This window comes from Cnephaeus nilssonii, assembly GCF_951640355.1.
Source record: "Cnephaeus nilssonii genome assembly, chromosome: 7".
NCBI lineage: Eukaryota > Metazoa > Chordata > Mammalia > Chiroptera > Vespertilionidae > Cnephaeus > Cnephaeus nilssonii.
This window is the reverse complement of record NC_137078.1, coordinates 62,629,948-62,655,709: the sequence shown is the minus strand read 5'-3', so window position 1 is coordinate 62,655,709 and position 25,762 is coordinate 62,629,948. Positions and strand designations below refer to the sequence as shown.

General features: G+C 43.3%; 1 protein-coding gene across 10 annotated transcripts in view; it reads left to right on the top strand.

Moving 5' to 3' along the window:
• The first annotated feature begins 287 nt into the window (after positions 1-287).
• FGGY (FGGY carbohydrate kinase domain containing) overlaps positions 288-25,762 on the top strand; it is a 396,863-nt gene continuing 371,388 nt past the window's right edge. For 4 of the 10 annotated variants that reach the window (XM_079776808.1, XM_079776817.1, XM_079776818.1 and 1 more), the window contains exons 1-3: positions 472-605; positions 2,986-3,236; positions 25,450-25,664. In XM_079776808.1, coding sequence (XP_079632934.1) covers positions 25,464-25,664 — 201 coding nt within the window. In that variant the 5' untranslated portion in view covers positions 472-605; positions 2,986-3,236; positions 25,450-25,463. Of the gene's footprint in view, positions 388-471; positions 606-2,905; positions 3,237-25,449; positions 25,665-25,762 lie in introns of those variants that run through there. The other 6 variants (XM_079776812.1, XM_079776813.1, XM_079776815.1 and 3 more) reach the window with 6 other exon arrangements.

Here is a 25,762-nt window from a genome sequence, read left to right as displayed (position 1 = left end):
AGGGAAAGCGGGGGTGAGTTCTGGGAAGTGAGCCCCCTGGACGGGAAATTCTCCGTGGGAGCTGACCAAACCCTGTAGGTGTCTTCAAAAGCACCGCGGATTGCAGTTGCCCCAGCGCGATCGCGCTCGCCACGGACCAGCTGGGCCCGGCCCCGGGCGGCGGGGCGACTGGCACAGGCCAATCCGGCCGTGTTCAAAGGGCCAATCGGGGAGCAGTTTACGGGGGCCGCGGCCGGCCGGGGGCGGGGCCGGGCCGGGACCTGGGCGTGGCCTGGGACGGGGCGGGGCTTCCATCGCTGGAGGAGACCGCCCAGTCTGGTCGCGGTGCGGCTCCGCCGGGCCACCTGCAGAGTCCAGCTAGCTAATACGTGGTATCAGATTGGACAAGTAAGTGACCCTCCTCTCGGTCCCACGTGTGCACCGGGGCCTGTTGCAGACGCGCAGCGCGCACGGCATCCAATCGGAGAGCGCACCCGTCCGAAGCCTCCCTCCCTTGTGGTGCGGTCGCCACCTCCTCTTCCTTTTCCTCCTCAGGCTGCTAAAGTCTCTTTCCAGCCGGGCCTTGGCTCCCGAGACGTTGTTGGGTCCCCAGTATCCTCTCTTGGGTGAGGCGTCCGGCCACTCAACGGGAGGGTCGGCTTTTACTGCATCCCCAAAGCTGCCCATGAGATGTTTGGAACCCTAGGTCCTCTGCCGTCACTGTCCAGTTGACTGTGTTCACTTCTCTCCCCTTCACCCCCTCCGGCCCGTCCCGCATTTTAGGATAGTTTCCCCAGGCATGTTTGAGCCATTAAATTCAAATCTGGCTACCGAAGGTATTTTAAGGCCGGTGCTGCTTGTAACTTGAAACGCTATCAGCAGCTTGTGATAACGTTTGAGGTGCAGTTCAGATGGTATACTAGTAGTGCTGTCTGGTTAGTTATCCTGGGTAGGTAAGTCCTTGGGACTAATCATTCCAAGATGCAAAAGTATGAATTTCCTTAATCATTGGCTATTTTCCACTGAAGCACTTCTCTTGTCTTAACTCATTTCGTCCCTAAATTAAAGTGGCAATCATTACCAAGAAATGGAAGAGCCATAATTATTTGTTTAATTTTTAAAATAGGAGTTCAGGGGTGAGGAAGCGATTATCTCTTGAATTGCTTATCCTCCCTTGGAATGTGGCTGTTATTTAGATGGTAGAGTTTTGCTTTTGCTTTGTTTTGCTGGCTTTTCCTCATTTCCCATAAGCCACCAAGTGTATCACCTGCTTTTTTACTTTTGAAGTTGTTCGCTGGGTTTTTCAGCCTTATGACTTACCCCTAGTCTTCTGGGAGTCTCCTGGTAATGAGGGCCTCTGCTTGCCTCTTGACCTGGTGGCCACTGGCCTGACTATGGGAGGGACCAGCTGAGGGGGACCTCCTGTTATTAGGAATGATTGGGGGAAACAGACCACAGAGGTTGAGAAGGGCCTGGAGATTGATATGGGGCGGGGGATTTGGATGTCAAAACATGAGTATTGGGAGAAGGAAATAACCCAGAGGGTGGAGAACTGTGTCTTTCTAGATGGGATTAAGTTTATTGGGAGGAGACTGGGCCTTCTTCCAGGTTATGTTAATCTTTGCTGTGGGCCTTGTCTTTTCCCGGAATCTGGTTCCCTTTCTCTAACCTTTCACTTAGTTCAAATCATCGTCAATTACCAGCTGGTTTTGAAAACAATTTGAGGTGGTGAATCTTGCGTTTAAACTCCCAGCCAGAGTGGGACCACCCCCGCCTTCCCAGGGGATTTGATATAATTATTTTACCAGAATGTATTATAGAGGTCATTTCACTGCTTACCTGCCCATCTCTTTATAAGGTGGGATATAGAATCAACCCAGGTAGTATAAGAGGAGGCCATCCAAACCAGTGCCTCAGTTCATTCATTTGTTCACAAATCTTGTGGCAGGTGTCGGCCTGGCACTGTGGTAAAGAGAACAAGATGTGGTCACCTCTGCCTTCTCCAGTCTGCTGCTGTCTGGTCTGACAGGGGAGATTATATGATAGTGAGGTTAGTGCTGTGGCAAGGTATGCAGAAGATGCTCAGGGGTTGTCAGAACGTTACATGGCCCAATATGGGGTTTAGGAAAACTTCCAAGAGGAGATAATAACTGAGCTGAGTTACAAAGCCTCGGTATGAGTGGGCTGGAGAAAGACAAAGGGGAAGGGATTATATTTGATTTGGGAACAACGTGTGCAAAACTAGGTAAACCTGGCACATTGCTGATTAGTATGGCTCATCAGGGAAGGGTGAGGTGAGAAATCACCAGAAAGGAGGCTGGGGCTGGGGTAGGTGACAGGCCAGAACAGGGAGGGTCCAGTGAGTCATGGTAAGAGAATTTAAAATGTGTCTCCCTTGTTTTAGAAAATTAATTCTGCCTGTAGGGTGAAGACTGGAGGAAGGCTATTATAATTCAGGTGAGAAAGAGTTAGGGTAATAGTTGTGAAACTGGAGAGAGATTAGGAGAATAGAACAGTTAGGAATTAATTACTGATTGAATGTAGGGGATGAAGAAAGAATGCATTACTCAAGGTGCCATGGGGAAAAGAAGGCATTCTTAACGTGGGTATTTTTGAACAGCTTTATTGAGATCTACTTGACATACAGTGAACTACATACTTAAAGTGTCTAATCTAAGAAAATTTGACATCAGTACATAATCATGAAACCATCACAATCAAGATAAAGAATATTTCTAATACCCCCAAAGATTTCTTGTGGCCCTTGGTAACCCCTCCCTCCCTAGGACCACCCTTCCACCAAAGCAATCAGTGAACTAGCTTCTGTCACCTTAGATTACTTAAGATTTTTTAGGACTTTATCTGTAGAGTCATATAATATGTATCTTTTCTTGTGAGATGACTTTTCCTTAATCCTCATCTTGAGATTCATCCATGTTATATGTGCATACATGGTTCATTCCTTTTTCTGCTGAATAGTATTCCATTGTATTATTATATTACTAGAGGCCCATTGCACGAAGATTCATGCAATAGACCTTCCTTCCCCTGGCTGCCAGCACTGGTTTTCCTCCGGCACCCGGGACGCAGGCCTTCACTCCGGCCACAGCGGAGAAACCAAGCCTCTTCAGTCTTCAGTCTTTGCTCGGGCCGGAGCCTTCAGTCTTCGCTCTGCACCTGTGTATGCAAATTAACCTACCAACTTTATTGGATTAATTTGCATACCCATTCCTGATTGGCTGGTGGGCATCGCAGAGGTATGGTCAATTTGCATATTTCTCTTTTATTAGTGTAGATGCTTTGTTTATCCATTTACCTGCTGATAGATATTTGGGTTATTTGCTGCCTTTGGCTACTACAAATAAAGCTGCTATGAATATTTGTATACACCAGGCGTCCTCAAACTACGGCCCGTGGGCCACATGCAGGTGTTTTTGCTGTTTTGTTTTTTTACTTCAAAATAAGATATGTGCAGTGTGCATAGGAATTTGTTCGTAGTTTTTTTTAAACTATAGTCCGGCCCTCCAACGGTCTGAGGGACAGTGAACTGGCCCCCTGTTTAAAAAGTTTGAGGAACCCTGGTATACACAGACATATGCTTTCATTTCTCTTGGTTAAATACCTAGATGTGGAATAGCTAGTTCACAGGGGAGGTGTATGTTTAATTTTTTAAGAAACACCACATGTATTTCAAAGTGATCATGCCATTTTACATCCCCCTCAGCAGTGTGTGAAATTCCCAGTTGCTCCCACAATTTCTGTGGTCACTTTCAAATTTTAGCCATTCCAATGTGGAATCCTGGCATGTGGTTTTAATGTGTATTTCCCTAATGACTAATAATTTCAAGCTTCTTATGTGCAGCCCATATATTTCATGTATCTTCTTGGGTAAAGTGTTTAATAAATATTTTTTTTTTAAATGAGCTGTTTTCTTAATGAGTTTTGAGAGGTTTTTGTAATATATTCTCATTATAAGTTCTCTATCACATCTGAGTATTTTCTTAACTGTCTTTTGAAAAGCAGAGTTCTTAATTTTGAAAAAGTCTAGTTTATCAATTTGTAATTTTGATGATGTCTATTTTATCAGTTTATTCTTTTATGGATGATGATTTAGGTGTTGTATCTAAGAAATCATTCCTAGCCTCAGGTCTCAAGTATTTTCTTCTATTTTTTTTAAAGAAGCCTTATTGTTTTTTGGTTTTACATTAAATCCATGATCCATTTTAAGTTAATTAAAGTTAATCTGTAGCACCAGATGTGGAACAAAGTTTATTTCTTTTTTTTGGGGGGGGGGAGGGGTATGGTATCAACGGTTCTAGCACCATTTGCTGAAAAGTTTATTCTTTCCCTATTCGATTGCCTTTGCACCTTTGATCAAAATCAGTTTACCATATGTGGGCCTATTTCCAGTTGTTTTATTCTGTTCTGTAGATTTTTTTGTCTATTTTGATGCCAGTACCACGTAATCTTGATAACTATAGTTTTGTAATAAGTATTCAAGTCACATAATGTAAGTCCTTCAACTTGGTTCTTTTTTAAAGTTGTTTTGGTCATTCCAGGTCTGTTACGTTTCCACATTAATTTTACAATGTTGTCATTTTGTCAATTTCAAAATAAAGGCCTGCTTAGCTTTTAATTGGACTTTTATTAAATCTATACATTAATTTGGGGGAGATTGACTTATTTAGGTCTTAGGTTCAGCAATGTTTTGTAGCTTTCAGTAGATAGGTCTTGCACATCTTTGTCAGATTATCTGTAGGTATTTCATATTTTTCATGTTATTGTAAATAACATTGTCTTAAAATTTTAACTTGTACTTGTTGCCACTTGTGTATTGATCATGTATCCTACAATCTTGCTAAACTGCTTATTATTTCTAATAGCTTTTTTGTAGATGCTATCAGCTTTTCTATGTAGGTGATCATGTTATCTGTATATAAAGAAAGTTTTACTTTTTCCTTTCAATGAGGATGCCTTTTATTTATTTTTCTTGCTATAGTGCACTGGCTAGAAGCATTACACTTTTTAAACATATATTATCGATTTTTAGAGAGAGAAGAAGGGGGAGAGAGAGAGAGAGACTGATTTGTTGTTCCACTTATTTATGCATTCATTGGTTGATTCTTGTATGTGCTGTGACAGGGATGGTACCCATAACCTTGGTGTACTGGGATGATGCTCTAACCAACTGAGCTACCTGGCCAGGGCCTAGCTAGAAGCATTTTTTTTTCTTCAATCATTAACTTCGATGTATATTCTTTGTAGAAGCCCTTTATCAGGTTTAGGAAGTTTCATTCTATTCCTACTTTTCTGAGAGGTGATGTTTTTTGGGTATTTGTTTTTAAATGAAGAATGAATGTTGTATTTTTGTCATTTCCTTTTTTCTATAACTATTGAGATCATTTTAAAATTCTTAATATGATGAATTACATTAATTGATTTTTTAAAAAAAATTTAAACTGAACTTGTATTCCTGAGATAAATCCCACTAGGTTAGAACCTAGTATCCCTTTAAAAAAAATCTATATATCTATATATCTATATCTATATCTATATCTATATCTATATCTATATCTATATCTATATCTATATAGATATTTGTTTTATTGATTTCAGAGAGGAAGGAAATGGGAGAGAGAGATAAAACATCATTGGTGAGAGAGAATCATTCATTGGCTGTCTCCTGCATGTCCCCTACTGGGTATTGAGCCCGCATCCTGGGCATGTGACCTGACCTGTAATCGAACCATTTCCTCCTGGTTCATAGGTCGACACTCAACCACTGAGCCATGCTGGCTAGGGCATCCTTATTATATTTTGTTGGATTCTATTTGGTAAAATTTGAAGAATTTTTGCATCTATTTAATAATGGATATTGATTTATAGTTTTCCTTGTATTGTCTTCCTAAGTTTTATATCTAGCTAATTCTGGTCTCATAGAATGAGTTAGGAAGCATTTCCTACTCTTCAATTTTCTGTAAGCACTTGTGTAGAATTAATATTAATTCTTCCTTAAATGTTTGATGGAATTCACCAGTGAAGCTTCTGGGCCTAGAGTTTTTTTGTTGGGGGGGAGGGAAAATCAATAATATGGGACTATTGACATTGTTTCTTCTTGAATAAAATTTGATAATTTGTGTAGTTTACAATATTTGTACATATCATCTAAGTTGCTCACAATAGTCCCCTATTATCATTTTAATATCTATAGAATCTATTGTGATTTCATCTCCTTCATTTCTAATATTGGTAATTTGTGATTTTTTTCTTTATTTTCCTGATAATTTTGGCCAGACTTTTATCAATTTTATTGATCTTCTCAAAGAACCAGCTTTTGGTTTCATTTATTTTCTCTCTCTCTTTTTTTGTTTGTTTTTGTTCTGAAATTTATTATTTCTTTTCTTTTGCTTACTTTGAGTTCCTTTTACTTTCTAATTTCTTAAGGTGGAAGATGAGGCCATGTGTTTGTGACTCTTTCCTAATATAGGCATTTAATATTATACATTTCCAAGTACTGCTTCAGCTTAATCCTACAACTTTTTTTTTTAAATATGTTTTTATTGATTTCAGAGAGGAAGGGAGAGGGAGAGAGAGATAGAAACATCAATTGATGAAGAGGGAGAATCATTGATAAGCTGCCTCCTGCACGCCCCCTACTAGGGATTGAGCCCGCAACCCGGCATGTGCCCTTGACCGGAATTGAACCTGGGACCCTTCAGTCCACAGGCTGACGCTCTATCCAATGAGCCAAACCAGCTAGGGCTAATCCTATAACTTCTGCTGTTTTTTGTTTTTTTTATTTACTTAAAATCTTTTTCATTTTTTAATTTTTTTTCATCCATGGGTTATATAGAAGTTTGTTATTCAGTTTCCAAATATTTAAGGACTTTCTATTATTATATATTACACTAGAGGTCCGGTGCACGAAATTCGTGCACGGGGGGGGGGGGGTCCCTCAGCCCAGCTTGCACACTCTCTAATCTGGGATTCCTCCCACAATCCAGAACTGCTGGCTCCCAACTGCTCACCTACCTGCCTTCCTGATTGCCCCTAATCACTTCTGCCTGCCAGCCTGATCACCCCCTAACCACGCCCCTGCCAACCTGATTGATGCCTAACTGCTTCCCTGCCAGCCTGTTTGCCCCTAACTGCCCTCCCCTGCAGGCCTGGTCCCCCCTAACTGCCCTCCCCTACAGGCCTGGTTTCCCCCCAAACAACTGCTCTGCCCTGCAGGCCTGGGTCTCTCCCAACTGCCCTTCCCTGCAGGCCTGGTTCCCCCCTAACTTCCCTCCTCTGCCGGCTTGGTCACCCCTAACTGCCCTCCCCTGCAGGCTTGATCTCCCCCAACTGCCCTCCCTTGCAGGCCTGGTGCCTCCCAAATGCCCTCCCCTGCTGGCCATCTTGTGGTGGCCATCTTGTGTCCACATGGGGGCAGCCATCTTGTGTGTTGGAGTGATGGTCAATATGCATATTACTCTTTTATTAGATAGGATAGAGGCCTGGTGCATGGGTGGAGGCCAGCTGGTTTGCCCTGAAGGATGTCCCAGATCAGGGTGGGGGTTCCCTTGGGGTGTTGGGTGGCCTGGGCGAGGGGCCTGTGATGGTTTGCAGGCCAGCCACGCCCCCTGGTGACCCAAGGGGAGGCCCTGGTATCTGGGGTTTATTTATCTTCTACAATTGAAACTTTGTAGCCTGGAGCGGAGCCAAGCCTTCTGCTTGCTCCGTGGAGGCAGCCATTTCTGTTGGGATTTATGTATCTTCTATAATTGAAACTTTGTAGCCTTAAGTGGAAGCCTGGTCAGGCCAGGGTGTGCGGAAAGCTTGGCTTCCTCCATCGCCGGGGGCAACCCTAGCCTCCCGCTCTTTCCAGCTCTGTGGCTGCTGCCATTTCTGTTTGGATTTATGTATCTTTTATAATTGAAACTTTGTAGCCTTGAGTGGAGGCCTAGGCTGGCAAGGGCAGGCGGAAAGCTCGGCTTCCTCCATTGCCTGGGAAACCCAAGCCTCCCTCCTGCTCTCTGTGGCTGTAGCCATCTTGGTTGGGTTTATTTGCATATTCACGCCTGATTGGCTGATGGTGTGGCTGGTGGGCATGGCTTATGGGTGTAACGGAGTAATTGTTAATTTGCATATTACTCTTTTATTAGATAGGATATCTTCTATTAATTGATTTATAATTTAATTCCATCTGGTTACAGGACGTACTTTGTATGACTTGAATCCTTTTAACTTTTTGAGGGTTTTTTTTTTTTTTTTTTTTTTTTTTGCCCAGAATATGGTCTGTCTCCAAATGCACTTGAAAAATGATGTGTATTCTCTTGTTGGATAGAGTGTCTATAAGGTCAACTTTATTGACTGCTACTGTATATTATAACTTTGCTGATTTTCTATCTACTACTCTGTCAGTTATTGAGAGAGGGGTATTGAAATCTCATGATCATTGTAGATATATGCATTTCTTCTTGAAGTTCTACCAGATTTTGTTTTATGTATTCTGATGTACTGTTATTAGGTACATTAATATTTAGGATTGTTTGGTTTTCTTGGTGAATCATCCCCTTTATTATTTCAATTTCTGATAATATATTTGCTCTGAAATCTACTTAGTCATTTTTCCTGGTAATAGTTGTGCTCTAAAATGTACTTAGTATGCTAATGATGTAGCTGCTCCAGTTTTTTTTTTTTGATTGCTGTTTTATGCTATATCTTTTTCTTCCTTTTACATTTTAACCTATTTGTGTTCTTATATTTAAAGGTTTTCTTGTAGGCAGCATATAGTTAGATTGGATAACAAAGCAACGCCTGACACTTTCTGCCTTTTCATTAGGGTGTTTAGACCATATTGAATGTAACTATTCATATGGTTTGGTTTGAGTATACCATCTTGCTTCTCTTCTTCTTCTCCTCCTCCTCCCCCTCCCCCTCTTCCTCCTCCTCCTCCTCCCCCTCTTCTTCTCCTCCTCCTCCTCCTCCCCCTCTCCTCCTCCTCCTCCTCCTCCTCCTCCTCCTCCTCCTCCTCCTCCTCCTCCTCTTCCTCCTCCTCCTCCTTCTTTTCTTTCTGTATTTGTTTCTTCTGTTCTTTGGCCTCTTTTACTTTTTCTGCCTTCTTTTGGATTATTTTTTTATAAATTTATTTTTCTCCCTTATTGGTTAAATAAGTATAACTTTTTAAAGACCCTCACCTGAGGATATGTTTTTATTGATTTTCAAGAAAAAGGGAGGGAGGGAGGGAGGAGGGAGGGAGAGAGAGAGAGAGAAACATCAATGTGAGGGGGGAACATTGATCTGTTGCCTCTCATACATACCCTGACCAGGAATCAAACTCGAAATCTAGGTATGTGCCCTGACTGGGAATTCAACCTTCAACCTTTTGGTGTACAGAACGATACTCCAACCAATCGAGATACCTGGCCAGGGCAATTACGATTTTTGGCGGGTATAATTTTAGTGGTTGCTTCATGGTTTATATTATACATCTTTAATTTATCACCCTACTTTCAAGTGGAATTATACTGCTTCATATAAAGGTTTCATATAAGAACCATACAAAAATAGATTTATAGTTCTTCCCTTCTAGCCTTTGTACTACTGTTGCTGTATGTTGCCCATTTTACTTTTATATATGTTTAAACGTCATAATACATGGTTAGTTTAGTTTTAACCAGTCCATTATATTTTTAAGATATTCACATACTTTTATTTATTTATTTTTATTCATTTATTTATTTTTAATATATTTTATTGATTTTTTACAGAGAGGAAGGGAGAGGGATAGAGAGCTAGAAACATCGATGAGAGAGAAACATCGATCAGCTGCCTCCTGCACACCCCCCACCGGGGATGTGCCCGCAACTAAGGTACATGCCCTTGACCAGAATTGAACCTGAGACCTTTCAGTCTGCAGGCCGATGCCCTACCCACTTAGCCAAACCGGTTTCGGCTTTTTCTTTTTTTCTTTTTTCACATACTTTTAAAAAAATTTTTCATGTACCCACAATGTTACCCTTGTCTCTTACATTTTTTAGATTTCTATGCAATATCATTTCTCTCGCTGCTTCTTATAGTGCAGTTCTGCTCCTGATGGACTTTTTAACCTTTTGTCTGGGAAAATCTTTATTTTAGCTTCAGTTTTGAAAGATTTTTTTTTTCCCCACGTGGTAAAGAATTCTACATGCAAGGTATTTTTCTTTCAATACTTCAAAGATCTTAGCTCTGCTGTCTTCAAGCTTGCATTATTTTACTTTTTTTTTAATTTTGTGAATAATGTCCCTCCCCCTGGCTCTCCCCCATTTGCTTTTAAGATTTTCTTTTGATCATTGCTTTTGAACAATTTGATTATGATGTTTATTGGTTTGGTTTAGTTTTATTTGTATTTCTTGTGCTTGAGATGCATTGATACTCTTGAATCTGTAGGTTTATAGTAAATCTGGGAAATTTGTGCCCATTATGTTTTCAAGTACTTCTCATGACACTTTTTCTCTCTTCTTCAGAGCTTCCCATTTCACATGTATTAGGCTACTTGAAGTTTTTCCATAGATCACTGATACTCTGTTCATTTATTTATTTTTAAAATGTTTTTATTGTTTGTTTGTTTTCTCGTTTTTTTTTAATAGAGAGGAAGGGAGAGGGAGACAGAAAGAGAAACATTGATGTAAGAGCACAGCATCAATCACTGCTTCCTACACATCCCCACCCAAGATCCAGCCCACAACCTGAGCATGTGCCCTGAGTGAGAATCGAACTAGCAACCTTTAGGTGCATGTAATGTCACCCAACCAACTGAGCCATACCATCCAGGGTGCTCTGATTATTCATTTTAAAAATCTTTTTCTTTCTTCATTATATTTTGGATAGTTTGTATTACTATGTCTTGAATGTCACTAATATTTTCTTCTGTATTGTCTAATCCCATAAAGTCAATTTTTCATCTCAGATATTCCAGTTTTCATTCCTAGAATTTCAAATTGAATCTTTTTATATATATGTTCTATGTCTGAACTTTTAAGCTCAATCTTTCCTCTAGTTTTTTGAACATATGAAATCCAGTTATGATTTTTAATAGCTATGCCTGTTAATTCTAACAAATGTGTCAGTTCTAGGCCAGTGTCCATTGATTTTCCTCATTTTGGGTAGTATTTTCTTGCTTCTTTTTGCATGCCTGGTAATTTCTAATTGAAGATCAGACATTGTGTTTTTGCCTTGTTAGATAATTTGTATTTCTATAAGTGCACTTGGGCTTTGTTCGGGGGCATGTGTAAGTTATTTGGAAACAATTTGATCCTTTTGATTCTTGCTTTAAGCTTTGTTAGGTGGGATCAGAACTATTTCTTCTTTGCTACTGAGTGAAACCCTTTGCATACTCTACCCAGTGCTCTGGGAATTGAGGTTTTTCAGTCTGGTTCTTTCACATAGGCACTATTCATGGACGTGTGAAGTCCAGTCACTGTTTATTCTAATCCTGTCGGGTGTTTCTGGCTCCGATAGATTCCTCACATGCATACAGTGATTGGTACTTTTGGTAATACTTGAGGAGTACCCTTTGCAGATGGCTGGACTTCTCCCTTTGTACAGCTATCTCTCCCTCCCCTCCCCCCGCCCCCCGCCCCCCGCCCCCCGCCCTCTCTTTCTCTCACACTCTGCCTCAAGTACTCTAGCCTCCTTGTTATCCACAGATTCTTAACTCTGTCTCCTCAACTCAGGGATACTGCGGGGCTTGGCTTGGGTCCCAGGCATTAAACTTGAACAATTTTAGAATACCTCCTCTTTTTCCTCCTCCCAAATCTCTCCAGAATCCCTCTGCTTTGTTGCCTGATTTCCGTGTCCTGAGAACCTCTGTTTCCTATTTGGGTTTGTTTTTTAAGTTGTTCTGGGTGGGAGGCTCAGGATGGTTCCTGTTACTCGTTCTGGGCTGGAAGTAGAAGTCTTCAACTAGAATTGTTAAGGAAAATATAAAGAACGGACTACCTGAGGATGGGATTTTGAGGTCACCAGGCACCAGTAATAATGGGGACCTCTTTTGCCACTTGAAGCCTGGAAAGGGCACAGTGAAGGAGGTATATCAGAAGGACACATAAAATACCCTCATCTTAGGATATTTTTCAATAAAGGAACTACTTAGAAAGATGAGGGCAGCCTGAATCCCTGTGGCTAATCACAGCAGGTTTGTTATATCCCTCTAGTGGGGCAAGGGGAGGAATGGTTAGCAACTGAAAAGGAGAAGTCATGTGAAGAAGGCTGCCTTGAGAGGATCTGTTACCTTAGTTCAAGAGGTACAGCTAGTTCAAGGCCACTCCAAAGGAAGGGGTCGCGGCCTTACTCTCCTTCCTGCTTTGAGGCCATTGGCCAAACCCAACTAGAAGACAGAGGATTGAAGAGCCTTGGAGATCCAGACTGTGGTCCACAGGACACAGCGCATCAGAGAAGGATTGAGAGTGGATATGTATTTGGTGCGGGAGGGGGATAAATGGAGAGTAACCTGTGCAAGGAGTCAGTGAGAGCCTCTCGATTTCTGGCTACAGGATCAGCGTGGCTGGTGGTGCCAATCCCTGACATGGGAGAGAAGGAATAGTGGATGTTTGGGGAGAAGGTTTGACATGTGAGGGAGACAGGATGAGGTTTCCTTCCCACACTCGTCATGTTTTCCCCTGCAGGTCTTGAACCCCTTCCCCCCTTCATCATCTTAAATTGTTTAGGAAGTTTTTATCAACCTGGATGACAAGTGAAGCAGAGTTCACACAGGAGGTACATTTACAATGATTTATGTGTGGGGCGGCTTTAGGGAGAGTGGGGAAATCAAGTAGAAATCATTCAGGCTAAGTGTATTACCAGTCCCTTGGCCATCTGGATTTGGGACTGAGCTACACTGAAATCTGTTGCAGACAGGGTTGAGAGCCAGGTAGCTTAAATTCTGCTAAACTGGCTGTGGAATGGAGATATTAAGAAAGGATTCAGGCCCTGGCTAGTGTGGCTCAGTTGGTTGAGTGTCATTCTATGCATGGAAAGGTTGCCAGTTTGAGTCCCAGTGAGGGCACATGCTCAATCCCCAGTAGGGGGTATGCAGGAAAGAGCTGATCCATGTTTCTCTCTCCCTTTCCCCTCCTTTCTCTCTAAAATCAATAAAAACGTTTATTGATTGATTGATTTTTAAAACCTGGCTAGTGTGGCTCAGTGGTTGAGCGTCAACCCATGAACTAGGAGGTTATGGTTTGATTCCCTCGTCAGGGCACATGCCTGGGTTGTGGGCTCAATCCCCACTAGGGGACATGCAGGAGGCAGCTGATCAATGATTCTCTCTATCTCCTTCTCCCTTTCTCTTTCTGAAATCAATACAAAACATATTAACAACAACAGCAACAACAACAAAAGGACTCAGTAACTGATTGGATATGGAGAAAGTTGAGAAGACAAATTCTGTAAAATCAAGAATGATTTAGACAGATTACGTTAAGTGTAATTTACCAAATTCTTGGATTATAGAATTATGTGGCCAAATGAGGCTGTTGTTAAGATGTTTAATGGTTATCATGTGACATAGTGGAAAGAGCATAGGATTGAAGTCCCACTCTGCTGTCCGCTGGCTCTGTGAGGTTGGGCTTGTGACCTGACTGCACACCGTGGTTACCCCATCTGTAGTGGTGGCCACTGCATGGTGGTTCAGAGGATTAGCAAGGCCATCTACCAAGTCACTAGTACTGTGCTTGGCACAGAGTAAATGCTCATGAGAAATGTATTCATCCAAGATGAGGGTTGGCTCCAAATACAAGTACATTTGAGAAACATTTGGGTTCATGTGAAAATGCATATTGAGTAAACACAGGTAACACTAATTTCTAATGATCTATTAAGGGAAGAGTAGGGTATTGGAGCAGGGTGACCACAAAGTCCCCCTTCAAAGACAGTTGGTGAAAACTCCCTAGCTCCCTTTCGTTTTCTCCTGAACAGATTATTCTGATGTTAGTGTAGGGATTGCATATTGGGCTGCGTGGGCCACTGGTTTGTCCAGCACATGTTGCATCCAGAAGGCCTTCAGGAAGGTAGAGAAGACCTACTGCGTGCTTACCTTGTGCTGTTAGTCCAATGTGTACCTCATCTCCACACAATGTCATGTGGAAACATGGGTGTCTGAAGCTCATTCTTGTTAAATGTATCAAGTACCCCTTATCCCTCTCCCTATCTGTTGTTGCAGGCAAAGCCATGGCATAGAGGAACATCAGTTACAGGAACTGAAAATATACAGCATAGAGGAGAGAAGACCCAGTAGGAGGTTGCTAACCTAGAAGGGATTAGATGTTTTGGATGATCCCATAGGATAAAAATGAGGACTAGAGGGTGGAGCCATACAAAGTAGAGTTTAACTCATTACAAGGAAGAGCTTTCTTTTAACAGTAATAGCTGCTCATTGCAAAAATTCCAACAACACCGAGAAGGGAAGTTAAAAATTGCCCTCTCACTTCCACTCATTACTTTTACAAAAATATATATTTTTATTGATTTCAGAGAGGAAGGGAGAGGGAGAGAGAGATAGAAATATCATTGATGAGAGACAATCATTATCAGCTGCCTCCTGCATGCCCCACACAGGGCATCGAGCCCACAACCCGGCCATGTACCCAGACCAGGAATTGAACCGTGACCTCCTGGTTCATAGGTCGATGCTCAACCACTGAGTCATTCTGGCCGGGCTGCATTACTTTTCTTAGTGAGCAGGTATTTGTACATTCCTCCTGAAATGTGGGTCTCTATGCTAGTACAATGCAGGGATTCCCAAGCTTTAGTATTTATCAGGATCCCCTGGAGGCTTCTTTACAGGGCCCTGAGCACTGGGAACTCCCAGAGTTTCTGAATCAGTAGATCTGAGTGGAGCCTGAGGATTTGCATGTCTGACGTGTTTTGTTCCTTGTTCCCTTGTGATGCTGAGGCTGTTCTGCCTAGAGCCCACCCTTTGAGAACCACTGATACTCTATCCTCTTTAAAAAAACAGTACAACTGTGAACTTGCTTTTACCTAACATAATCAGTATTTTTCTTTAGCTCCTTCTCCTTGTTTTTAACAGCTGCTTATGCCCCCTATTAATAAGCATTTAAATTGTTTCCAGGGTTTTTGTGAGTATGCTCTTGCCTTTAAAAAAATGTTGTAATGGACGTTTTTGTGTGTGTGTGTGTGTGTGTGTGTGTGTGTATGTGTGTGTGTGTATATATATATATATATATATATTTAGGTGAGATATATTTAGGTGAGACGATCTATAAATTCTTAGAAGTGAAACTGTTGGGTAAAAGGGTAGATTTTGAAAATGGACAGATATTGGCAAATTGTTCTAAAGAAGATTCATCCAATTACTATCCCACTAAAAGTGTATGACACTATGTCCTCACACTCTTGCCAGAGTGGGTATCATAAAAAATTTTAATTTTTGCCAATTTGTTGTATAATTGTATCTCCATATTGTTTTGACTTGTATTTCCTACCGCATTTGTGAGGGGAAAGGTTCATATGTATCCATCGCATTTATCTGTGAACTGCAAGTTTTTGTTCTTTGCCTCGTAGGAAAAGGGAACAAACAGTATGAACAAAGGTGCCAACCCTTTGAGGGGTTGCTAATACTTTTGAAGGGTTGCCTTATCAGGGGTTGCAATCAGGGAGGGAGACAAAGGGGTAATGGGAACAGGAGGGCAGGGACAGAGGGAGGGCGGGAAGGTTAGAGAGGCAGGCAGGGCCCGAGCTTTGAGGTCCTTGTGGGCCAAATAAAGAGCTTGGGCAGAAGCATCATTGGTGGTGGTTAGGCCTAGACTGTAGCTCTTGTTAATTTTGACAGGGTGTCTGTGTGTGTGGCACGGCCGACTGTCCAGTTCTCCAAGTCTAATGTTTAATCTTCAAATAACTCATTCTTAGGCCTTTCACCTTGGGTCTTAAAGCCACTGGGCCATGCTTTGTAAACAGGTAAACACGAGAATAGGCCAGAGACCTCAGACATCGTCTGGCGGGGCGTTGTCTCTGGGAGGGTGTTTCTGTGTGGGGAATGGATTCTATTGCTCTTCCTAATACTGCCCTGAGCCCTTCCTGACAGCAGTCATTAAGGTCGGTGGTTTTTCAGTTCTTTTAATTTGAGTGGCTTTCTGGGAAAAGCTGTGGATGCTGGCCAATATGCTAATGATAACGGCACTGCTTTGAAGGTCTGGTTAGTTCTGTAGAAAATCATTTCAGAGTTAACTGGATCAGCAAATCAACAGCAGCCCCTTGGAGAAGAAAGTGACAGAGGGAGAGAAAATACATATACAGAGTGGGGCAAAAGTAGGCTTACCGTCGTCGTTTGGAAGATAATATAATCATTCATAAATAGTAATACAAAAATAAACCGTTTCAGGTTCTCACAACTGTAAACCTGTTTTGCCCCATCCCATATATTTAAATATTTCAGAATTCAAAGAGAGGTGAGGGACTCATGTTTCAAAAAGAAGAGTCCATGTAATAATAAATCGCTGCTTATAATTTTCCCTGCTGTGGGCTTAGCTGTGTAATTGGCATATTGGGGTTAAAATACACTGACTTGGCACTTAGAAGGAGGCCACCAGCCCTCGCCCTCTTTGTGTCTGCTCTGCCATCTTCCTGTTCCCAGAGTCCTGGCAGGAGAGTGACCATCGGATTCCAAATCTGGGTTTTAGTGGACTTGGGGTTTTCAGAGAGAGACGGACTCACACAGGGGGTCTTGGGCTCTCTCTCCATCTTCCTTCTCCCCTCCATACATGTGCCCATGGAAGTGGGGCCCTCGTTCAAGGAGGGAGAGCGTCCCAGGGGAGGGGCATGGTACTTTACACAGAAGAGAGGTTTGCTGATATTGCTTCTAGAACTCACCATGCACAGAGAGACCTTCAAGGCTTTTTATTTTTAAAAGGTATTTGATTATTTAATATAGGGGTGGGGAACGTTTTTGTTTTTTGTTTTTTGTGTTTTTTTTTTCTGCCAAAGGGCCATTTGGATATTTATAACATCATTTGTGGGCCATACAAAATTATCTACTTAAAAATTAGCCTGCTATATTTGGTCAAACATTTAATTAACTCACCCCTAATGCCATGGCAGGGCCAGACCAAATGATATAAGGCCCACGGGCCAGGCGTTCCTGATTAAATATAACCTAGTAATTTCCCGTTTACTATATCACACTCCACTGTGCTTACCTGTAGGGACAGCGAAGCAGGGGACAGAACGTTCTCAGTTGATACCAGTGCTTCCTGCCGTAGCATTTATAGTGCCATGGGGGTATTTATTAATCAGAGCGTGGAGAAGGCATTTCCAATCACTGAGTGGCTGAGCAGCTTCCCAGGATAAGCAGACCTGGAGGGGCATTGTGAGTGTGTCTACGATGAAGGCAGCTTGTTAGTGTGAAAATCCAGGCCCCTGCGGGGTAGGAGCAGGAGTCCTGCTGGGACTCAGGCCTCCTTCCTCAGGGCTTTGTGGCCATCACTGGGTGTTGACCCTCAGGATTTGTGTCCTCACCTGTAATGGGAGCGACGGCACATACCTTGTACCTGCGGGTCCCCTTTTGCCTTTCTGTGCAAGAGGCTAGCTCAGGGTGGCAGCATGAAGAGCTGGGAAGGCAGTATAACAAGCGAGGAGGTTTGTGTTTTTTATCGCAGGGCTTGGAAAGGGGAGAGTCAGCAGGGTTTCCTAGAAGAGGACTTAGGAGATTCGGAGTTTACTTTGCTCTCAGGTGCTGTTTGCGGTTGGACTTTGGGGACGTTATTTGAGGAGTCAGATTTTCCACCCATGATTTCTTTAGGACCTGCACTGTGCATTTGGCCTCACTCAGCATGGCTAGATTTGGTATTTTCTTGGTGTCAGCTGTTGTGCCATCGCCGGTGTGGCTCTTTCTTGGAGGGTGGCAGTTTTTGATCACTACCCAGGACTGGTCTTTTTTTTGTTTGTTTTGTAATAATGGGGCCTAGGTCTTGGCCATGTTACACCTTTTTAAATACTGAGCTTCTGATCGCTCTGCTGCCTCCTGCATTCCCCCTACCAGGGCTCGAGCCCACAACCTGGGCATGTACCCTGACCGGAAATTGGACCAATGACCTCATTGCCGATGCTCAACCACTGAGCTATACCGGCCAGGCAGGATTGGCTCTGTTTTGATCCCTGTGTCTGTCATATGGTGAGGCAGGCCAGGGGGTTGGATGAGTGCTGGCTTTTGAAATCCAACTTTGAATTAGAAAGTTCAGCCAGTCTTTCTCCTATCTGATTTCACACGATTCCCCTTCTTCAATTGCCTTGTGTTTGTCTTTAAAAATGGGCTCAGCTGGCCACTGTGGCTCAGTGGTTGAGCATTGACCTGTGAACCAGGAGGTCACGGTTCGATTCCCAGTCAGGGCACATGCCTGGGTTACATGTTCGATCCCCAGTGTGGGGCATGCAGGAGACAGCCGATCAATGATTCTCTCACATCATTGATGTTTCAATCTCTCCCTCTCCCTTCCTCTCTGAAATCAATAAACATATATTAAAAGTGGGCTCAGTTGAGAGCATGAAGATCCTCAAAATCCTGAAAAATACTGAGTTTTTGATCGAGTGGTTGGAAAGGTGATGAAAACTGTAAATTAGTGCATCTGTGTCTGCATTCTGTGGACAAAGGTGGAGTTGGAATAGGATGCTTGACCCCAGGAGTATGGTAGGATTAGGATTAATGTGAAGACATTGCTGCAGTTTTACTAGGTGCATTATGTTTAGCTTGAAATACATAAACTCGAGGCATCACCATTTGAATTTCAAAAATAAAATTCTTACATTAAATTGTCAGTTCATAAAAATCAGAAATAATTTTTTTCAGCTTCCTCTTCCTAGTGTCCAGGCATAGAAAACACACTTAATATTTGTTGGAATTTGAGCTATTAGATATGTTGCAAACACGTATGTATAGATAATACATATTAAAAGATTTCAGGCATCTAGAAGTGATTTGGTGTTGGACAGGAAGATTGGCACATAATAATAGTCCTAATAATTGCTACCATTTATTGAGCATGTACCATACATACATCAGACACTGTGCTAGGCATCTTAGTTACATAATCTCAGTTAATCTTTGAGAGAATACTAGGAGATGGTAGCCTTTCACTTTAAGAGAAAAAGCACCTGTCAGCAATCTGCACTTTTTCTTCCATGTGTATTGTTGATAAAGCCAATGAGAGAGCCAGTTACTATTGCCATATGAGCTCTTTCCTGCCACTGTGAACTTTCTCATCATCTTAGAGTATATGAGGTTTGTTTAAAGTGGTATTGAGTTCTTTATGTTAAGAAGACTGAAGGGGACAAGCCTACTATTGCTTATCTTTTTCTTCCCAAATTTACCAGCCCCCATGGTAATATAACTAACTAAATAAATCATGCAGGACTCCTGTACAGGAGCTCCCAGCAAAGTCTAAAGATCAAAGTTGAAAGAGGATATTGAGCTCCCTCCCAGATCCCTGGGGCACTGTGTCTGTGGACACAGCCACCAGATTAGTCCTGGAGGAGTGGCTCTTTAAGAAATAGGACTGAAGGTAAGCTCATCACCTCCAAAGGGCGTCTTTGGAAACAGTATAATTACTATTAGGTTATTTAGGGGGAAAGAAGGAGAAAAAGAAAAAAAAGGGAACAACCCCTCAATGATTGGTTTTCAGTATTTGCAGCGTTGACCCCCCCTTCTTAGAATTGCTGAAATAGTTTTGCAAAGAATGGCCTCCATGTCCAGATCTCTCTCTCCTTTTTTCACACTGCATTTGAGCAGCTTGCACATTGGTTGAAGAATCAGCCGTGAAGTCTGTGGTTTTCTGTGCACATTTCTAATAATATTTATACAGGCTCTTACTTAATGAACCGTATAAATATTTATCGTAAGAACCATCTTTTGATGATGAATAGGGGCTAAAAATCAGTCCAGTTTACGCTGGGGACTTGGACAGGCGGCTTTGCTGCCCTTTGAAGCATCGTGTGGGCTGAGAAGTTAGGGATGGCTCAGGACTTGTGGGCAGTGCAGCTTGAGTTTCTCTCCAGTATTTTTCTTTCTCTTGGCCTCCACCGTCCATGTCCTTATTTCTCTCTGCCTGACCACTCTCTCCATATCCCCATCAGTTTTGCTTTTTAGAATATTCATCTTTGCCTAAAAAGAATGAGATGGAACCATGCGTAAATTGCGCTTTGGAGCCTCACCCACTCAGCCTCCAATCCCAGCTCCTCTGCTTCTGTGCTCAGTGACCTTCCACAGCTTTAACACGGAGAACCTCAGTCTCCTTTACTGGAGAATGGGCTCATGGTGCTGATCTCACACGGTTGTTAGAAGGATGAAATGAAATCACATGGGCGATTTGCAGAGCAGAGCTTACTACATGCTAGCTGTTGCTGCATTTGCTGTTGATATTGTCATTGGAGAAGTGGTCAAAGGACTTGGTTTTTAATTTTAGGTTGGTATTGTGGAAAGAGCCCTAAGCCTTACCCTGAGAGACTAGGGTTCGAATATGGGTGCTGCTGTTTACTGTTTGTGTGACTTGGGGCAAATTTCCCCATCCCACTGAGGTGTCAAATGGGCACAGACTCACCAACTTGATCGGGTTTTAGTCAGAAGAGGTTCACACGTGTGAAAGTGCCAGACACATAGCAGGGTCCTAATTCTTTAAAAAAATTTAGAAAAGGGAATAATGTTTTCCATCTTGCAGTGACTTTATCTTTTGAGCCCCAGAGGCACTGGGATACAGTTTGGAGTCCAGGACACCGGCAGATGGTACTTCTGACCCAGGAACAAAGGGCACAGAGTGAGCGGGAAGGCAAGGAAAACCCTTTGGCAGAGTTTGTGTAACTCCCAGGGTTGAGTTTCAGGGAAGCTGCCCAAGGGCTTGAACCTCTCTGCTTCCCTGCTTTCAGGGTCCAGGTCTGGAAACAATCAACAGAGATCACTTAAAACTATAATACTGGAAAACGTGGTGAACCCAAAATATTTAATTAGGATCTGTTTCTTAGAAAAACATGAACTGGGAGGTGTGAGCAAGCCATGCTGGGAAGATAGGAGCCCTTTTTCCTGTGGGTTTGACTCTTCCTGACTGATCCTTGGTAATACGGTCTAGAAATGATGGTTTGCCAGAGAGAGGCAGCGTGGCGTCGGGGAGGGGTCAGTCTCTGAAGGTGGACAGCCTGAGTTCTGAGTTAGCCTATCTGAGACAAAGTAGGCAGGGCCCCCCAGCAGAGTCCTTGGCCATTTGATAAATGGAGGGGTATCAGGCGGGGTAGCATCCTGAGAAAATGGTAGGGACTGTGGAGCCAGAGGGAGTTGAATCGCTGTCAGCTCTCTTATTTACTAGTTGCATGACATACTGGAGTGAGTTACTTTCCCTGTCTACGACTCACTTTCCTCATCTGATTATGTTCAGGGGTTAGTGTCAGAATTAAAAGTGGGAATGTATAAAAAACAACAACTGGGTGTCAGACTTGGGATCTCTGTATATATTCATATATATGTCACTGAAAGTGTATTGAGGACGGTGTGTTCAACTCCCTTATGAAAATTGCAGTAAGGTGTTCCACAGGCTATTTCTGAAAAATCCCATGATTTTTCTTTGAAGGGCAGGCGTTAGGAGAGAGTTCATGTTCAGTTCAGTATGTGAGTGAGTTCAGTAAGTCCTCAATGCAAACAAGATGAATTTTGGAGGATTTCCATGGCAGATATTAATAGGTGCCAACCATGGTCATAGAAATATCTTAAAAACGTTACTATAGAATATCTATTTTATGGTTTACATAGATCCTGTGGAAAATCGCCCCAGTAAATTAGTTGTCTTAATGTTGTTGTAAGTACTTTTTCTTAAATTGTTTTATGGAATTGTTTGATTTTTTTGTAGAATATTTTCTAAATAAATTCTAATTTTAGAATAGTTTTTAAAAAAAGTGGTGATGTAAACAAGCTGCTTAGCACAGCAGTAGACCCACAGTTAACATGGCACCTTTGATGATTTCCCTAAGGACAGGTGACTTGTTGGGTTCCTGCGGTGCCAGGCACTGGGCTAAGGGGACAGCCGTGATCCCAGCAACAGTGGAGTGAACTGGTTAATGAACCAGGCGAGGTGAGGGCTCCCCTGAAGGGTGGGCTCTTTCCTGTTTAGCAAAGAGATGGGTCTAAACACCGGAACTGCAGAGTGGGAATCCTCCTCCTTGGATTTTACTGGAAATAAATCAGGATGTATGATGGTGGGGGGTACAATGGTGTACTCCCTGCAGAGGAAGAGAGAGTCAAAGGGAGGAGGAACCTAGGTGTGAGGAGGTGGGCTCCCCCCTCCCCGCCCCTCCCCCGCTGCGGAATCTCTCTTATGTTTGGGGTTGGCAAGAGTGGAGACAAGTCTGGATGGTGGCTAACCAGGTCTGTGTCAGCAAGAATGTTTGTATTCTTCATTTTCTGTTTATTCCTTGTTTCTCCCTGAAGTGCTTAGAGTAGTCTTTGGAATGTTCTAGCCAAGGGCAGAGAGTTGTTGATAGGCTAACATCAGTGTTAAGGAGCAGCACCCCAGACCCCTTCACAGTGGAGGCTGTGGGAAGCTAAGAGAAGGAAGGAAGCCCAAGTAAAGTAAGATGTGTGTGTGAGAGCGGTGGGGAGGTGGACCAGCTAGCTTGGCCAGCCTTCATCCTTTTCAAAGATAATGACATGGAGGAAGCCCTGAACTGGGGCACTGTCCCATTTTGTCTCTCATTGTATCCTGAGTTCTGAGCAGGGTGCCTGGCACAGTCCGCATTTCTTCAAATCGTAGATATCATTCATTGCAAGATGCATCATCATTTCTTTTACTACTAAGAAAGAAAAAAGGCTACCAATTAATTGTATGATGCCATTGATTGTCAGATTCAGTCTGATTTTGCAGAAAAAAAATGAGTGTCCAGGAATTAATAAAATGTAGCTATAAGCATCCAATAAATATTTGTAATTGGATGACTGAAGCACATGGAGATTAGAATCAAGACAAAACACTACTGCATTTCAATACAATTTAGGAATGCAAACTGTATTAAAACATGAATTTGTTCATCCTTGTCTTCTATTGATTCACTGATTTAGTCATTCACTCAGAAAACATTTATTGGAAACGGATTATGTACCAGACCCTGTGCTAGGAGCTGGTGATGTGGAAATCAATAGTTCCCTTTTTCAGGTTCAGGCCAGTAAAGGAGATGGATAGAGAAATAAAAAAAGTCACAATTCTGAGTGGTAAGTTTCCACAGAAAGTAGGGACACAGTGCCCTGGTGGCTCCAAGGGACAGAGAAAAGCAAGGAAGAGGTGATGATGGAGCCGGATCTTACAGTGTGGGTCCGTGGTCACCAGACAGAAGGAGGAAAGAATTAGGGAAGAGCAGGTCTGAAGTGATGGGCAGTCGGGCAGCAGTGGGATGCACTTGGGAATCTACAAGGAGTTTTGGGATATCTTGAGCTGGGGGTGAGAATGGGCAGGACGGGGTTGGACACAGCTGGACAGCAGGCAGCGAGAAGCTCCTGGAAGCCTGAGATGTGATGCTGAGGGCCTGGGGCTGTGTATCAGCCCTAAGCCAAAGGTTGCCAACCTTCCCGAGTCCTGAGGGAAGGAAGGGGGTGGGGCCATGGTGATCTCTGCTTCAAACTGAGCAGCTCTGCTTTGACCTGTTTCATTTAAATTTTCTGAGAAGTGGCTTGAAGAAACGATGTCACTGTTGAATGAGTGAAGTGAAGGAAAGCATGGTGTGAACACTGGTGCTGCTGGTCCTTTGGGGCTCCTGGAGGGTTGTAAGTGAGGGAGAGAAGATGAGGAAGCAGTGGGCTGGAGCCTGAGAGTTGTTCTCTGAAGCTCCGATGAAGGTAGCAAATGTTCTTACTATAGCTTCCCCATTTTCCTCTCCACCTGCCAGCCAGCCAGCCAGCCAGCCAACGGGGGCAGGCCCTGCTGGGAAATCTCTGTGATGAAGTCAGAAGCAGTCGCTTTTACTGAAGCTGTTTTTGTCTGGAATAAACATCCAGGAAGCAGTAACCAAACATCTGCTGCCTGGCTGCGTTTTAGTGTCCCCCAGTGTGACGTTGCCCAGGAAGCGTTACCTTTTTGGAGGGGAAGTGGCACAGAATGCTGCTGCCCTTGTTGAAATGGGACTCTGGGTGTTAGGACCGCCCCGAGGTCACCTGGGGAGCTGTAGTATGTTAACCAGCGTGGCTGTCTTGGTGCAGGGGGTGGGGTGGGCTTGTTCCAGTTCTTTGAAAGCGGAACATGAAAGCCTCTCAGATTTCTGTCCTGTGGGCTGATCTGACCAAAGGGACTTGGAGTGGCGATGAAGGCGAAGGCATTCCGGAGTGTCCTCCAGTCAGATTTCCTTGTAACTCCCAAGGGGTCTGTAAAGAAAACAGATTCTCTGACAGATTCCTGATCCTGCCTCCCGTGAGGCTGTTTCCCAACTCCCAGTCTCTTCATTACGGGGCTGCAGGATGTTTGCCTCTTCTCCAAACCTGTACTGCCAGCTGTTAGAAACACAGGAAAGAGCGGAGACTCAGGAGCTCACAGACCTGGGACTGCGGGCCCGGGCTGCCCCTGAGGGCTGCTGGCTAAATTCCTTAACTTCTCAGAGACCTATTTCCCCATCAGGATAATGTGCATGGTCATAATAATGTACATTTACTGTTCTTAAGCATGTGGGCTTAGCATTAAGAGAAAAGTTATGTACCTCTTGGAGCCTCACCTTGATCACCTGTAACATAGAGATTTAAATATACTCATCTTGGCCCAGCCAGTGTGGCTCAGTGGTTGAGTGTTGACCAGGAGGTTCAATTACGGTTAGGACACATGCCAGGATTGTGGGCTAGATCCCCAGTAGGGGGCGTGCAGGAGACAGCTGATCAATGATTCTTTCCCATCATTGATGTTTCTCTCTCTCTCCCTCTCTCCCTCTTCCTTCTCTCTGAAATCAATACAAAAACATTTTAAATATAATCACCTTGAAGAATCCTAGTGTGGAGAAGAGGGGAGGTTTGTGCTTTTCACAGTGCTTGGCACATAATAGATGCTCAGGTAATTATTTAAATGAATGATTGACTGTGTAGATGAAGTTCCCATTCAGTATCATGGCCACTGTCCTTGTTTTGACAAATTCAGTAAGAATAAATGCATATCTGTTACCTCCATATTCTCAATTCTCCTATAGTCCTTTACTTACCTTTATAGTACTTTTCACTTGATATCATGACTTTGCTTAAATAATCATACAGTTCATAAATGTTTCATGTCTGACCCCTTCCCAAGAATGGAAATTCCGTGACTGGGGTGATGCCTGTCTTGTTCACCCACCACCTAGCTCATGCCTGTTACCATACTGTTAGCACTCAACATTTTTTGGGGGTGAATAAATCATTAGCTGCACCCCTTTCATTTCCACTTTCAATAGGTCTTGAGCCTGACTTTGCAGACCCACTTGGTCTTCATGTGGTTTTGCCTTTGATCCTCCTAGGCCGAGAGTACACCATGCCTGGTGGAGATCAGGAACCGGGGCGCTTCTACGTGGGTGTGGATGTCGGGACAGGCAGTGTCCGTGCGGCTCTGGTGGACCAGAGGGGCACCCTTTTGGCTTTTGCCGATCAGGCAATTAACAAGTGGGAGCCTCAGTTCAACCATCATGAGCAGTCCTCCGAGGACATCTGGGCCGCGTGCTGCACTGTCACCAAGGTAAGACCATAGCTGCGGCGCTCCCTCCTCGCATGTGCTTCCCTGCTCCTACCTGCTGAGCGTGCCGTGTGTCCACCTGGCACCAGGGACAGTGTTGG